Genomic DNA, 15749 nt, shown 5'->3' with positions numbered 1-15749 from the left:
TTCAAATACTATACGCCACACAACGGTTTCAGTCGATTTAAACTTGTATCACTTAATCACATTGAAACCAAAAATGGTGCTTTTTTATAACACTTTTGGTTTTACCTTTTTTATTACGAGTATCTAATAAGAAAATAGGATGATTCCACTACATAAGATTTTGCAGCAAAATTAGGCAACAGTCGTAAAAAAATCATACCGCTTAATTTTTCCACTTCTTTTTCCACCTCCTCTGTGAAAATCAAAATAAGATTAAACTGACAAATTTACAGTAAACGTCCATTCTTTTAGTGAATTTAACGCACTTAGGTGCTAATCACATATTTGAACACAGTTCCAAGTACGAATTCATTTTATTGTTCCGTTATGTGGAATATTTTTGCATCCATTTCAAGTATGACAAAATGCAGAAATTTTAATTGATTAATGCGCTGCGTATCTGCGTACAGGCCTGCATTACTGCTCGCAAGTCTGAAGTAGGGATTTAAATTAAATTAAATTTAATTTAAATTCAAAAGGATGCTGTCGACAAGGATAATAGGGCCACCAATTCTACAGATTTTGGAGACTGCGTCAAATGTTCTCTTTGGACAAAATGTTCTAGGTTATTTCGAAGCATATTTTGTGTGCAAATACATCTGATCTGCCATATCGCTTTTGGAAACTGAATACTCATAACTATTTGGTCCTGATTCGTACGTACTAATATTTGACCAATATATTGTTCTGCTCACATATGGCTACAGATCTGTTCTGTGCTGTGCAAACGTTTGACAAGTGACATGTCAAAGCAAAATTCTTTGATTTTACGATGAATCTTATGTTATTCTTTAAATAGCTCCCAACTCATTATGTTTCTGACGAATTTATAAGACAGATACGTAACTTACACTGTAAGAATCAAAACGGGAAATCGCACCGCGAACGTTGATCTCGCAAGACGTATATGTAGCCGAACTTTATGTTGTCACAGCACAATAACAGCTTTGGCCGTTTCTAATTTCCGTTGTTGTAATTCATAATTTCTTAATTCATTTGTCGAGCCTATTTTCGAATTTGTTTGTGGTTTGTACCTGCGAAAATCATTCACATGAGCACAACCCACAGGTTCTGCAAAATTTGCGTTCGCAACCATTGCAGTCACCAGGACTCAAGTTAAAATGCGGTTAAAGTTGCCTTTTATTTTTATCTCGGCTGAAGACATCTAAATTGAGAGAAAAAATAGATGTATGTTGCAAAAAAATGTAACACTTGATCTAGCAGCGGGATTCTGAGCCCATTTTCCACAATTTGAGCGTCCAAACTTTCTTAGTCCTTTGCGAATTACTCAGATTTTGTGGCAGAAAACGTACACTCGAGACATCCATGAAGAAACATCGTAGTATTTTCCTAAATAATAATGATTTGCTAGCAAGTGTTTGGGAGCCACAGTTCCCTTATAACCATTTGTAAGAACATATTTGGCGCCCCTGTTTTGAACAAAGTGAACACCAGTTTCAGCGGTTAACGAGAGAAAATCATGGATCAATCATAATAATGAACAAAATTATAATATTTGGTCACACCTCTCCATTTTTCCAATGCAGTGTCCACTCCACCTATAGGAATCGAGAAGACACATAACAATCCATTGCTGGATGCAATTTGTTGCACACTGGTTTAAATTGCGTTGGTAAATAATCATTAGGTAATTTTTTGCCTACAGAACTGTAAAGACCACAGCCTACATATTTACTTTACTAATGAAATTCCGAGCTTAAAATAATAACACAGAACAATAATTATACCTTGCAATAAAGTGTACATTAAATGCCAGGTCTTGTAATTAGTCAGCAATAGGGGAAAGTTATCAGGCTGGATTTATAGACGGATTCCTCGATTGTTACAAAATTACTTTCCACCCTTAGTTTAACATTTTAGCGGGTATATTTTGATAAAAATGCCATCATCTTTGCCAGACAAAACGTCTTCGTGACTTTGGCTAATTGCTGAAGTTGAGTTAACTAGCGTTTATGTCAGCAGTGTGAAGCACTTTTGAAATTTTTCTTCTCCGGTCAGGAAGTTGCATTTTCCTTTGTTAATCTATTACCACCGTTGTTTACTGGTTCCTTGTTACCAACCAGACTTGCATATATACAAATGTTTGCACTATCAGTGTAAAAGCCATCAACAATATTCGCTGAATTCGGCAAAGCAGAAGGTGGGAAACCAGTTTGTTGTCCGTCTAAGTGTGGCGCAATAGAAAACTGAGTCAAAGGCAAACTCCGGTACTTATTAGATATGACGGTGCATGCTGTCACGGATAGACCCATATTTTAGCTGAGCAGACAAGGATTTCCACTGAGGCTGTTGAAATTTAGTCTGCTATTACCTGCTGCATGTTTGCGAAAAAAAACTGTGGAAAGGTGATCGGTGAAGTCAGACAGTCGCTTTAATCATTATCCCTAATAAATATCCGCACAACTGTCTTCAATCAAAATAATAACGCCATCTGAGATATTTTGCCAACACCGATGAGAGTAACGAAATACATAACCTGAAATTATTGAAGCAGGAAAATGACGGTGACGAATTATGATATTCTTTATCGCAGAAAGAGCTATTTAGAAAGCGGTGAAGGCATTTCCTAATCTACGAAAGAACCTGAGCCAAACATTTACAATGTTTTTGCTACCCATATGAACGATTATGCAACACTGCTTTTAAATCAACAGGAAACAAAAGAATACAAGGCTGTTTCTGAAACGTAGTTTAGCGTAACTTCATGCAAGTCCTCGAAACGCCTCTGAAGTATGGCTCAGATATAACGGGTAAATAGATTCCACTTTACCTCATACCACCGGGTAACTTCGTGCTTGCCTAACCGGGCCGCATAAGGCATACTTTATCATAATTTAGGTCCAAACTTTCTAACTGTGTACATTTTTGTTTCCCACCTTCCTGTGAACCGGACGAATTTGACGGAAATTACTACTCATGACGGCTTGGTAGTAAATGTTTAAACTTATTGACTGGAAGGTCCGCGGTTTTAACCGGTCCGGGTCTTACTTGACCGCTCCTGTTTAAGCTAAAGCAGGCTGCCAGCATCCAAGTCTGACGTTCATTTTTGTTGGCGTGATAGCCAGGCACCAAATGGATGCTAGATCTGGAACTATTTTAGAACCCAAAAGAATATTCTCACTAGGCGGCGGATTTAAGTACAGGTGAAGTACTTTTTATTTTGGCTACGAGGTGCTGCGTAGAATTTATTTAATTCACCCACAGATGTCTGAAATTCCTGTTGTTGGTAGATTTTGGGGAAAACTCGCACTTCTTGGTAATTTTATTGCTGTCTAAGGGGGTGTGGTTTTTGGAACCCCATGACAAGGTTATTCTCACGTAGGGGGTCCATGAACGATAAGGCTGTACATTACAATAAACATAACTTACTCTTCAGAATTTGGAGAACTGATATTAGATAAACTAAACACAATAAATACAGGTAAATTTATCATATAATAAGCACAACATATCACATCTATTCAAATATTTCATGCACGAAACTAGCGACCATTAACCTCGTATTCATAAAAAAACCTATTTTTAGTCCTATAGTAAAATTTCAGCGTGAATGTTGGAACGGTCGTACAGCGCACACATTCTCAGAAAATGGGTGATCCCGAAATTCACTCGGTCTCTTCAAGAAGATTTCGGTATTTTGTGGGATTAGAAAACGTGTCAGCAAACTGCAGTTTCTTTTTGCTGTATTGTGCACTTAATCGCCAAGCGGTTCCAACCATTTTGCAATGACCAAAAGGCTGGCACACATAGATGTATCCGGGTTCTATTAAGTAAGTTCTGTAAGCATAAGTTCATGCTTCGAATCAACCCAAATGCCCTATTTTCTGATATTTATTTTCACGTTCAAAACGAATACCAAACTGTAACCAAGCCGCTGCGCCTTCAAAGCGTATGACTTTTGTTCCATTCACTACCGATGGACAATTACCAACACCTCATCGGTGTCGCGTCCAAACAAGAGCAGCTTAGTGGAGAAAAAAATGGAAACGGTGTGCAAAGGCTTCTCAAGATGTCAGTTGATATGTGCAAACTACTCAGCACTCGAAATTCTGCGCCCTGTTTCCTTCCTGCTAAGAGTTTATGGAAGAGCCTAGTTAAATTGTGGGAGTTTTGCTAACCACCTTCAGTTGTTTCGAGGAGTATGGTGACTTTTTTCCATGTTAACCGGCGGATGCAACGATGCCCGCCGCTATTTGCCATTTTTCATATGATCAGTCCATAAGCTGGATTTAACGTTCATATCGGCATTTAACTTTCTGAAAAAACCCTTTCTGCCACATACGGGTTGTCGCCGTCTACAGTTCTTTGAGTAACTATGAACACGGAAGAATGGTGACAATCCACAATGTCATATATCTAGTTGTCTCGTACTTCTATGGAAAGTCCGCATACCAGAATGACGTAGCCGTTCGGTGCAAGGTTCGCTAAAAATTTGCAAACTAAATTTATTCATGACGTTTCAGACATTTTTGGAAGATTCTTTCTGTTAGTCTGTTACGTATAACCTGCACTCACGTGCAGTTCAAAGCTGAACAAACTTACTTGCTGGTGTAAATGGCATATGTTGTGGACAAATACATAAACATTTAACGTCGATTCCCTAATTGTTGAAATGTACACTTTGATTTGTCAAACGTTGAACATGTGAGAGTTGTTTCCTTCAAAAGGCTTACTTCCTAATCCCTCTTTTTGCTCTGTATATTGGAGGAAAATCAGTTTGTTAGGTAACAGTTAAACATATGTGTATTTTCAACCGCATAGCTAGACAATGTTGTCAACTGAACGCGTTAACGTGCACCAGTATAATTGAGCCATCGTCATCTCTACTTGCATCAGCACCGGTAACCAGCCCTTGGCTGTCAGGCAATCACAGTGAAAGATGTCTCGTTAGACACAAAATGCATGCTTCGGAGATTCTATTAACTAGACGATTAATCCACTGAACGTAGTAAAATCGGACTTCACGTTGGAGTGGAATTAACTCAAAACCCTTTTCAAACTTTACCCAACACGCTAGCAGCATACCAATGACAGCAGCGCCACAGCAAAGTTAAGTGAACCTGTGAACAAAATCAGGCCGACTAAGTGACGTGTGAGGGAAGTAAGGTAACGTAATCTAATGTGCAACCCTGGAATTCGATGGCCCATCCCTCCCCAAAAAAGGTGGAAGTGTCATACCAAAAAGAAGCCACTTGACGATAGCTTGCCTACACATATATATTCTACAATAAAAATTACATCAAATGCCGGAAACGGTTTGTCGCTCAAAGCATGATTTTGAATGTGATATTTTGGGGTCATGCATCGGTAAAATCAAAGTTAAATACATTTTGGTAAATGAGGAAAGGGTCGGCAAATGCGCCTCACTTATGCCCTCCGGACTGTATATCTGCATTGCCAGAAACGTCTGCAAATTCAACGCCAAAGTTGATCAGTGACATCTACGGCACTGATTGAGTGTTTGACGCGTTATGAAAATATAATGTGAAGCCTGTCTGAGTCCCAGAGACTTGCGTTGCGCATATTTATGCTAGTTGAGATTGCGTCGTTTAGGGCATTAGTCAATTTCTATTTTAATTAGGCTTGATAAGAATACGATTAAAGCAGATTTTTGTGACATCTTTATTAAGTGTGCCTATATTTACAGGGTAAAATCTTTCTTAAAATATCTGTAGACAACTTAAACAGAGGTTTCACAATTGTCATTAAATTTAGCCGATGATACCCCCCAAGTGTCTGTCAAAGAAATAAAGAACCCCAAATGTCAAAAGCGAAAAAAAGACTAGAACTCACGGACTACGGTACGAAATGTATGATTTTTATAGACGGCATAGTTTATCGAGTGGTTGATCAAATAAGCCAGTTTGAAAACTAGTCATCGCAGAAGCTCTATTCATATGCTCATTTTCCATTTGGGCGTCAAAAATGGCAACAAGGTCAGTATAGATGAAGGGCATAACTTTGGTACTGTGAATAGACTTGAGATGTTTGAATGGAGATTCTGCCCCTCAAATAAAAAGCCACTCTCTGCTGAAAGCAGCACAACATTGCAAAAATGTCCTGTCCTGAGAACTATCCACACTGTAACCCAAGAAGCGCGAGTCTCGAACCGGCTTCTCAGCTGTTCAGCCAGGGTAACTTAACCTAGAGGACGAAACGTCAACCAGAAACCTGAGTTGATTAACAATGTCTTGATTGTGAAGAGTTTAATTTTCCAGTTTGTAGCAATCTGACCTAACCGAATATCTCCAATGCTCCACCGACATTCTGAATAAGTTATATCTAGTGTCCGGAAAACTAAATTGCTTGCATTATGGAGATATTTATCGTCGAAAAATTTGACGTATATAAAGGCCGACGTACATCAACTCCTAAAGCTGCATATGAGTTACAAGGCCAGTCTTCCACATATTACAGATCGAGATGGTTTCGAGTAGCTAAACAAAATTTGCTTATATTATCCGTGCGGGAAAGCACTGCAAATTCCACCGAAGGGGAACTTTGTTTGACTTGCACAGAGTTTCAGAAAAAGATGCGAATAAATTGCAGCAACAAATTGTTTTTACTCCAAGCTAAAATACCATCAGAATGTTCCGATTGTCGGTTGTACATTTGAAGCACCAAGATATTCGGATATAAAGTTTATAGTCGGACTCCTGATGTTTTGTAAAACAACAATTATACCTTAGTGAAACAGCTCTCTAAGTATACTCTCGTGTACAAGTGAAAAAGCAAGCATCAGAGACGGGGGAGCTTAAAAACGGTGCGCGTTTGCAAACGTCATGAGCGTCAGTTCCAAAAATTCACTTCATTCAAGTTACGTTAAAGAACGGAATCCGGATCTGCTTCTTATCGTTTTTAAGATGTTGCAGGCAATAAACTTTTACGGTCGCGTCAGAAGACCATTATGTATCTACCTTTTGAGTTCTAAACTAGTACAGAAGCCTACTACTTTTTCACTCATGACACGAATCAAGCAGTGCATCACAAAATAAACCCAAGCCATTCCAAAAGTTTTAGTGAAAATGGCGGCTCCGCCAAAATTATTTTACAAAGCTCAAATGGAGGTTCAAAGAATTTGTAAAGCAGACATCTTCACAAAGTACAACTCTCAGCAAGCCTTCTGGATCAGCAGTGCAGGCTAGGCAGTAAATAATTCAGAATCATCCTAGGCTGCGTTGTTTCGTGATAACAGGTACACTGTAGTGCTTCTGGCCGGGGCCTGGAGTGTCTACTAACCTCAATATACGCGTACGTCCTATCGTCGCATAATAAACGTTTAGAAATGTGATGAAAAGATTCTTATGTACCACCAGACAAAGGAACGCCAAGAAAAGAGCACAGAAGAAATTGTCACCGGAACTTTGACCCGCCGCGTGCGGAGACATTTAACTCAAATGACTGGTACTGGCGTAAGTATCTAACGACACCCAGTGTCATCCTGCATCAGTACAAGTACACATATATTCTGAGGTAAAATCAATTGCTTTACATAACTGAAACTACCATCAGCCTGCGTTCAAGTTGTGTTCAAACGCCGAACTCAACAAGCATCACGCATTTTTCAAGTATCTAAAGATTATATTTTCCATTATCCTGATCTAATACAACCGCAAATATTCCGGCGTAAACTCGATGTAGATGGTTTAAAAGATTAGAAGCTGTGCAATATAATAATGGACCTAATTTATATAGCGTGATAATATAATACGTAAACGTTTAAAGTGAAAACAGTTTATCAAAACGAAAACATCCAGTCCAAAGTTTTGGCTGACGTTGGCAACTTTTTTAAAGGATTTTTGACATCCCAAATCTTTTGACCAGAACACACCAACATTCCCATATTCCCAATTATGTAATTCCGGAATTGTAATAGTTTTATTTCATGAAGCCCATTTTACAGCGAAGGAATATAACGTTTTTACATCCATTATTTGAACGTCTGTTATTCTCAAAACTTGTGAAAAAAACTGAGGTTTTGAATCAAGGAAATATTTTTAAAGGAATTAAACCTTCTCATCACTTCCGTGCGCCTTAATATGATTCATGGGAACTGTAAAACCTAGTTCAAGCAGATATATAGTATTTTTGGAGGTTCACTTCGAACGTAAAAACAATTACCAGCACCTTGCTAATAGATGTTTTACATCTATCATGACTTGCCGGTGGACCTAAAAGAATGATACCGTCCATCCGTGTGCATAGCTACGACGAACCTAGTCCACCATATCACCATATCACCATCACCATCTACAATTCGATCATAATCATTTTTGTATGTAATTCTACTAAAATAGTGTTGCGAGTGAGTTAGCAATACTTTAAAGCCTGCCCAGAGTTATTGAGGGGTCGGGGCAACGCTGAAGTCACTGTAAACTAGGCCGTTTATAAAAGCCAACATTAACAGCATTATTCAAAAAGGCCAAACATTTACCTCCGACTCAATTTTTCTTAGGAACATAAGAATGTTAATTTGAGAATTATACTTACCCTCCAGTGACGGCTCTTCTGCCAATCTCTGCAGAGAATCTGGAAGACAGTCATTTGAACACGTCTCAACTTCTTGTAAAGCAAACGTTTGGGACGGAACAATGAAATTACACGATTGTATGTGCGTTTCCTTATCTGCGAAAGACTGTGGCATATTTGTCCGAAAAAAATAGTGTGCAAATGTTTGTGGCAGTTAGCACGGTACAGTGATATTGCCTTTATTCACTGCAACCAGCGGCATCATTTCGCTGGCTGTAAATAGCATTGTAGTTGTTTTAATTTAACATTGACACGTAACATTTTGAAATAAAATACGGCTTTGCACTTGATACCGTATATTACCAAACTGAATCCTCTAAAAGGAAGTGCAGTGGCAACACTCAGTTGAAAACCACAAACTTTTCGGTCGTTTATTATGGGCACAGAGTCTTTGGAAAAGTGGATCTTTTCAGTCTGATCTGGTTACATTAATTTTTTAACCAGTTGGGTCCTGACTTTGTGTATGGATAAAAATGGTCGTCTATTTGTTGATACACGGTCCGTTGAAAACAATCCTTTCCAACCAAGCTGCAGATCCAAATTTATATTTTTGCCGAAAGATATTGTTCCTGAGCACTCGGTCTCTTACAAAAGATGTCGCATATTGATCAAGCACTAATTTTTAGGTTTGACATGGTTTTGATTTCATTATCACATCATCTCTAAAGTGTTAAAGATGTACCAATTCCCTACATAAGAAACGATGAACCAGACGGTGCTAGTGAGCAAACGCTAACAAAAGTAAATTGCATTTCTTGTTGCGTATAAGTCTCAAAGTTGACAACGACAGCACGGAACTTCTACAAACAACTCTTGGTCGGAATAGCGTCAAGACGTAGGCAGAAATTGCAAGATAATTATGCGTAGTTAACTCTGTCATTAGCAAAACATTTCCCCAATTTATCACTTATGCCGTATAAACCATTTGTCCTATATGGTAAGTGGTCCAAAACGTAATGATTTTGAACAAAATGTTTCATCGGTGGACGGCGGTAGCAGCACGCTTGTCAAAGTATTAATGCAAAGGTTGTCGGTGAAGGTTTATTTGACTAAGTGGCTCTATTTTCGATTGTTTTCTAAGTTTGTCCAAATCTTTGGCATGTGTATTCAGCGTCTATTCTCCGGGCCGAACGAACCCCTAATGTTTGATTGTAATAAAGCGCTTTTTCCTGATAGTGTGTGGAAATTATTTATTTTTCAACTCTATTAGGCCATAATTACTATTAACTCTCCTGAAATTTTTATTATCCTACTCAGTTTTAGAACCTGAAACGTGCTTTTGACTTTGTATTTACTACGTCAACTAAAAAAACACGTCCGAAAATGTAACTTACTTCTTAACTCTTCCAATTCCCCTTCTACGGCTTCTAAATGTGTTTGATAAACAGTCGGCTCTTTGAATATCCAAGGTGTACATCGTTTGAAAAAATGACCAAATGTCGATACAATTACTACCCACTCACCCTAAATATTTACAGCGCTGCAGTCTAGTTTGCAGTATCTACCGAGCAGAGCATCCACAGTTACAGTACACGAACATCAAGCTCAGGTTGTTTTCAGCTCCGATTATGTGCCTGCGGCCTGTATCATAAATCCAAAACAAACTACAGGCTGACAACATTGCCGTGGGTAGGAGTTTTATACATCTAAGTAGTCAGTTGATACTGCTTTAGTAAGTGTAGTGCGCAGTAAGCCGGTTTTTACAGAATTTCGGATCATGCGGAAAATCCCTTATATTTGACAACCTGCATTGTTTAAGCCAGGCTTGGTCTTCAAGTGGGGACAAATGTAACCAGCGACAACATTTTTAAAAGAGTATGTATGAAAAATTGATCTAACCTCCTCTGCGGATTTGCTGAGCCTAAATATGCAGCTGGTTAAACAGGTAAGATTATTATTTTCAAAATTCACTACACCCAGGAAGCGCGTTCTACTGGCTGCTGAAGCAGTAATACTCCCGCTGTGACATGAAAACATCCATAAAACGGAGATGATTCCGTTGGGGGAAACAAGGTCTAATAGTGTGGGACCCCGGCTATCACCTCGGGTACTTTGCTGTGTTATAAAGTTAAAATAGGGGTAACAGTCAGTGATCGGGGGAGCTTGAACCACAAATGACGGAGTTCGGTTACTGGTTTTGGACAGCACTCCGGGTATACTCCAATCGAACTCAGCTGCTGACTACACTAATCCAAGATAGTTTTGAATATTTTGCCTAAAAATGCTCAAACCACCAGTAAAAACAAAAAGCCGGCGCCTATTGATATGAGCGCTTGCAGGCACTGTGGAAAAGTTACGCGGTCGCTGGTTTTTCCCCTAAGTTTATACATACAATCTATTATTTGGAAAATATTTGTCTCAAAAAATATGACTCTGAGTGATTGGTTTACTGAAAGTAATGTACCAAGGTTCCCTCCGTCAAACACACACTGACAACTTTCGGTTTGATGGAACAACAGTCTGCAAATTTTCGTAAGCGTTTTGATTTCATGGACTGGGTTTTGCTAATGGCGTCAAAATATTGGGCCGTTTTATCATGAATACGATCAAACAATGTCATATCTTGTCGATTAGTAAAGAAAATCAAGAAATCTTTGTTGGGTAGAAAACCTTTCTGGGTCTTAATCGTGCGTCACTGTGCGGAATGTTTAGGACGTAAATACGAAATGTTATAATTCCATCGGTTGGCATAAACAACCTACTACTAATATGGTTGCTGACATCGATGGAAACATCACGACCAAAAAAACAATAAAAGATGTCTTGTCATGGATTTTACAAAACCAATAAAGAGTAACTCAGAAAAATAACATACCTTTCAAATCAGTGAAATTTCGTAATACTTGGACTGAACATTTTGGAAGAGAATTCGGTCAAAACCGTGATTTTTTAGCGCATTAGGAAGTAACAGTCTGTGTGGTTTGTATTTGAAGACAGACAATTCAACCTTTTGATGTTGCTTTAGTGACGTAGCAATTATCCAGATAACCAACTGCGTTTTTCTGAAATTTAAAAGATTACACACATCCGATTTATTATTACAAGGCAGATAAAGCGTACTTGCTAATAGTAGCTTGTCCTTTTTCTCTGCATCTGTAGACGTTAGAAAGAATGTGATTTCATATAAAAAAAACTCACACAATTGCTACAAAACGAATGACAAATGGCTTAGGCGGTGATAAGCTCAATAATGGCCTTTTCAACTAGCATGCAGATTACCTACAGTGGCCTGAATTCAGTGACCTATAGTGGCATAATTTACAATGGGTTCATTAGCACCTGTATACAAAAAAGCACGGTTATCTTAACTGAAACTTTATCCATTCAGTCTCATATTCAGCGCCATTCAATGTACGCCTGTAATAGACTAGTTTAAATTAATTCTGTCTGTCTGCCGTTCGTTTGTTATATGACGCGGTTATTTAGCTGCCGCAGAGTAATACTGGACCAAACCTTACGATGGTCAACTGTAAGGTAATAAACGTGCTAATTGAAGATTGCTTGGATGTTGGCTTGCGGTTATCTGATATTTAAAGAAAACCATTTATATATTGATGATATTTTGATATGGGCCCTCCGTAATAGTTAATTGCATCACAACCAAACAGCAATAAGCGGTCTAACAGTTAGCTTTATTCAAGTTGTCACTAACGTCGCTGTCAAAGATGACTTGCACTATATACTGTAGAATGAAATGCAGGAATATATATAAATAGACCTTCTATTTCCTTTGTTCTTTCGTCAACTCTGCCTGGAAAAGTCAAAAAGATGTTGTTTTTAGGTTTTCGAAAAATGCATTTTCATGCAATCGCACCAAATTAATAAATGAAACAAATCACAACTTTTCCACGTAATCTTCACTGCCAAATTACTATCAATGAGTTTACTCAAGTTATGTTTTTATACGCTTAATTCGTGGAATGTACTTATAAAGGTTATGCCTTGATTTTTTTCGCTTTTACCAATCATCACCATAAATTAACATCAAGATCAAGAAAAATTGCGCGACAACGCTTGTTAAATTTTTATCCGCCCCACACCTGGGTTCTAGTGTGTAACGGGGTACTACTGATGAGTCAAGCAAGTAGTATGTTGTTTCCTCAAAGATTCAATGGAAGAGGAGGTTCACTACGGAACTTGTAATGCTTCTTCGCAGCATTCCTTTACAATTGCCGGATGGTTATTGAATATTCACCGGACCTCAAGAAGACACATAAGCACCTTCGGTTTTTTGTGATTATATGCATATGAAGGTTCTAATTTGTCTGCAAAATAGTTTGTAACTGCTTAGTTTGTGTGCGCAGCGAAGGGCTTCTATCTGGTGCCGTCTCAAGGATACTGACGAAGATTCAGTAGCCACAATAATTTGGGGATGGATGTGGGAACCTTCCTGGAGGATTTTGAAGATGTTTCGGAGGCAGATGCACTGAAGAACGACAGGGGTACTATGGTGACACTGAAGACTCTCCTCATAGGCCGGGAAAATGTGGTCTTGAATGCCACCAGAACGGGCCCTCGGATGATGGACTGGGTCGCCACAAAGGAAACTCTTGCAATGAAGTTCAAAACAGCGACCTTATGCCAGCAAGCTTTGAGGTGCATCAGGACGATCAGGATGAAGCCCGGTTGCGACTCAACCGTCCTTTAAGTCAGCCCACAAAAGTCGCTGGATCAAGCTTTCCCAGAACTGGACGAACTGTCGCGCCAGCATTTTTGCCGTACGAAGAGCTCGCCGAACGTGTGTAGACTGCGTCTGGTGCCCGGTTGCGGATGGCGATGGCAGTTGACCAGTTGAGTGTGAAAGAGCTGGTGCATCTGGCAGGTGAACTGGCCGAGGTGCCACTGGCCATTTTGCAGTTCTGGGAGAAGAGGGATAATTCACCAGTAGAGAACCTGCAGATAAATTGGACAAACTAGCCAAACAGATTGCAGCCAACAAGGCAAAATCTTCAAGGCGCTGTCAGAAGAGCCGATGCAACAAAAGTGGCATGCCTGGCTAGTGGAAGAATTACTGTCTTCGTAACCGACCACCTGGTAATAATGCAGCTCTGAATTACTCCTCCCTTTCCGGGTGAGTTGTAAATAGTGCAGGGACAACAGCAAAGATACAGGCCATTGTCGTGATAGGAAATGGAGCTGCGCTTAACGGATACAAAAGTATGGTATGAGGCAGAAAAGGAACGAGGCTGAATGCAAACCGTGCGCGCTAGACTTGCGAGCACTTGATAGATACTGGCACGAAATTGACGGATAGTCAATGAACTCAACGCCACTAGACGACAGGTCGGTTCATCCCGAGTTTCTGACCAGCTCTGACATAGAACGACCTATTTTCGGAGCGGATTCTCTCAAGAGCGCAGAATCCGTGGTTACCCTCACGCAGAGAAAACTGGTGACAAAATATGGCACCGTCAAGCCCAAAAGTTACCCAAGCACTGCCGTGAGTAAACTGAATGTCCAAGAGCTTCGGCCTTGTAATGTGCCGTTAGTACAGTCTGTGGTCATGTAATACTCTAGATTGTTCACGGACGATGAAGATCCATTTGGTTTCCGGTTGTGAACTGAACACAAAATTTCCCTCTTGTCCGAATGCTTTCGACCTTAAAACCCTCGTTAGCTGCCACACATTTACGGGAAGACGTACATAGACTGGTTCAAGCGATGTTGAGAAAATAGCATAATCGAGGGAGTCCACAATGCGTACAACCGCCCGGTTGTGGTTGTAAAATAGAGGAACGGATAATACCAATTTTGCGTGAGTTTTCGGCGTTTGAATGGACTGACCATAAGTCCCTTCGGTTGCGAAAATTCTCGAATTCCTCCATCATCCCCGATATTTCACGGTAGTCGACTTGCGTTCCGGATACTAACAAGTATCTGCCTATTTAGAGGGCCGGAAAAAAACGGCTCACACAGTTGGGGACGTCCAACATCAGTTTAGGCGGATTCCGTTTAACCCGTCGGGGGTACCATTCACATTGTGGCGCTTGATGCTTGGTTTAACAACAGGACTACGGAATGTTGTCCAGTACGGAGAAGATATCGTTGTGTATGGCAGTTCGGAACCAGAGCACATATTTCAGGTGAAGGCTGTATTGAAGCGTATGCTGGAGGCTGGTCTGCAGATAAGTGAAGCCAGGACATAGCTCGCTCCGTGTTTAGTGCCACTGCTCGGGCATGTAATGAGGTTAGCCAACTGCCAGTGAAACTGACAAAGACCCAGGACTGTGTTGTTCCCAATTCCAAGGGGTTCTCAAAGCAGGTCCTTCAACGATCAGTATTTTACAGCTGGTTTATCAAGGACTTCAACTTAATTGCTCTTCTACTAACGACTTGCTTGGGCTGGATCGCGAATTGGATTAGTCAAGGTAAACACATGAGGCCCTCAAATGAGTCAGAGTGCGGATGCTGGATCAGCAATCGGCCCTCAAACTGCCCCGGAATGTGAAAGCAGCGGATGCTAGTAAACGCGGTATCGGTACAGTCCTAAAGCAAATGAATGGGATCATCAAATATGTCAATAGTGTCTTGACTAAGGCTAAACAGAACTACTCAGCTATCAAGAAAGAATGCTCAGCGATCGTCGAGGCTCTGGATAAGTGGAAGCCATACGTGCTGGCACACATATTTCAGGTCGAGATCTATCACAGAACGAACAGGGATCATCGCTGAAGGCTGGTTACAAAAGTACGACTTGTGTTGAACCTTCCCTTGGCTAAAGAGAGGAACTTCGAGTTCCTTCCAAGCAAAACACACTTTTCAAATTATGTTGGCGTACGTTTATTTTTCTACATAGTCTGAGCCTGACAGTTTAGCTTGTGGCTTGCTGAACAACTCCAATGTTAACCAATATATTTGCTATTTCTTAACCATGGCTTTATATAAAAGATTCTCAAGGCAACAGATTATTTGAAAGGCGTTTCTGCTAGAAGGTCAAATGTTCACAATGCTAATTACGCTTAAACCGATCTTGGGTGAACGGAACCAATATATATTTCTTAACCATGGCTTTATATAAAAGATTCTCAAGGCAACAAATTACTTGAAAGGCGTTTCTGCTAGAAGGTCAAATCAAATGAATGCTAATTACGCTTAAACCGATCTTGGGTGAACGGAGAGGGAATCAGTTCAAGAACTGGAACCCTTAAAATATTTGAACA

The 15749-nt window shown here is 39.9% G+C and overlaps 1 protein-coding gene across 1 annotated transcript in view; it reads right to left on the bottom strand.

Annotated features, from left to right (window-relative positions):
* T265_07513 (hypothetical protein) overlaps positions 1-15749 on the bottom strand; it is a gene marked incomplete at both ends in the record, with an annotated part of 45469 nt that overhangs the window by 5301 nt on the left and 24419 nt on the right. Inside the window, one exon of the mRNA XM_009173050.1 lies at positions 13287-13546. Coding sequence (XP_009171314.1) covers positions 13287-13546 — 260 coding nt within the window. The remainder of the gene's footprint in view (positions 1-13286; positions 13547-15749) is intronic.

The sequence above is a fragment of the Opisthorchis viverrini genome (genome assembly GCF_000715545.1).
Source record: "Opisthorchis viverrini unplaced genomic scaffold opera_v5_177, whole genome shotgun sequence".
NCBI lineage: Eukaryota > Metazoa > Platyhelminthes > Trematoda > Opisthorchiida > Opisthorchiidae > Opisthorchis > Opisthorchis viverrini.
This window is presented reverse-complemented; position numbering and strand designations above follow the sequence as displayed.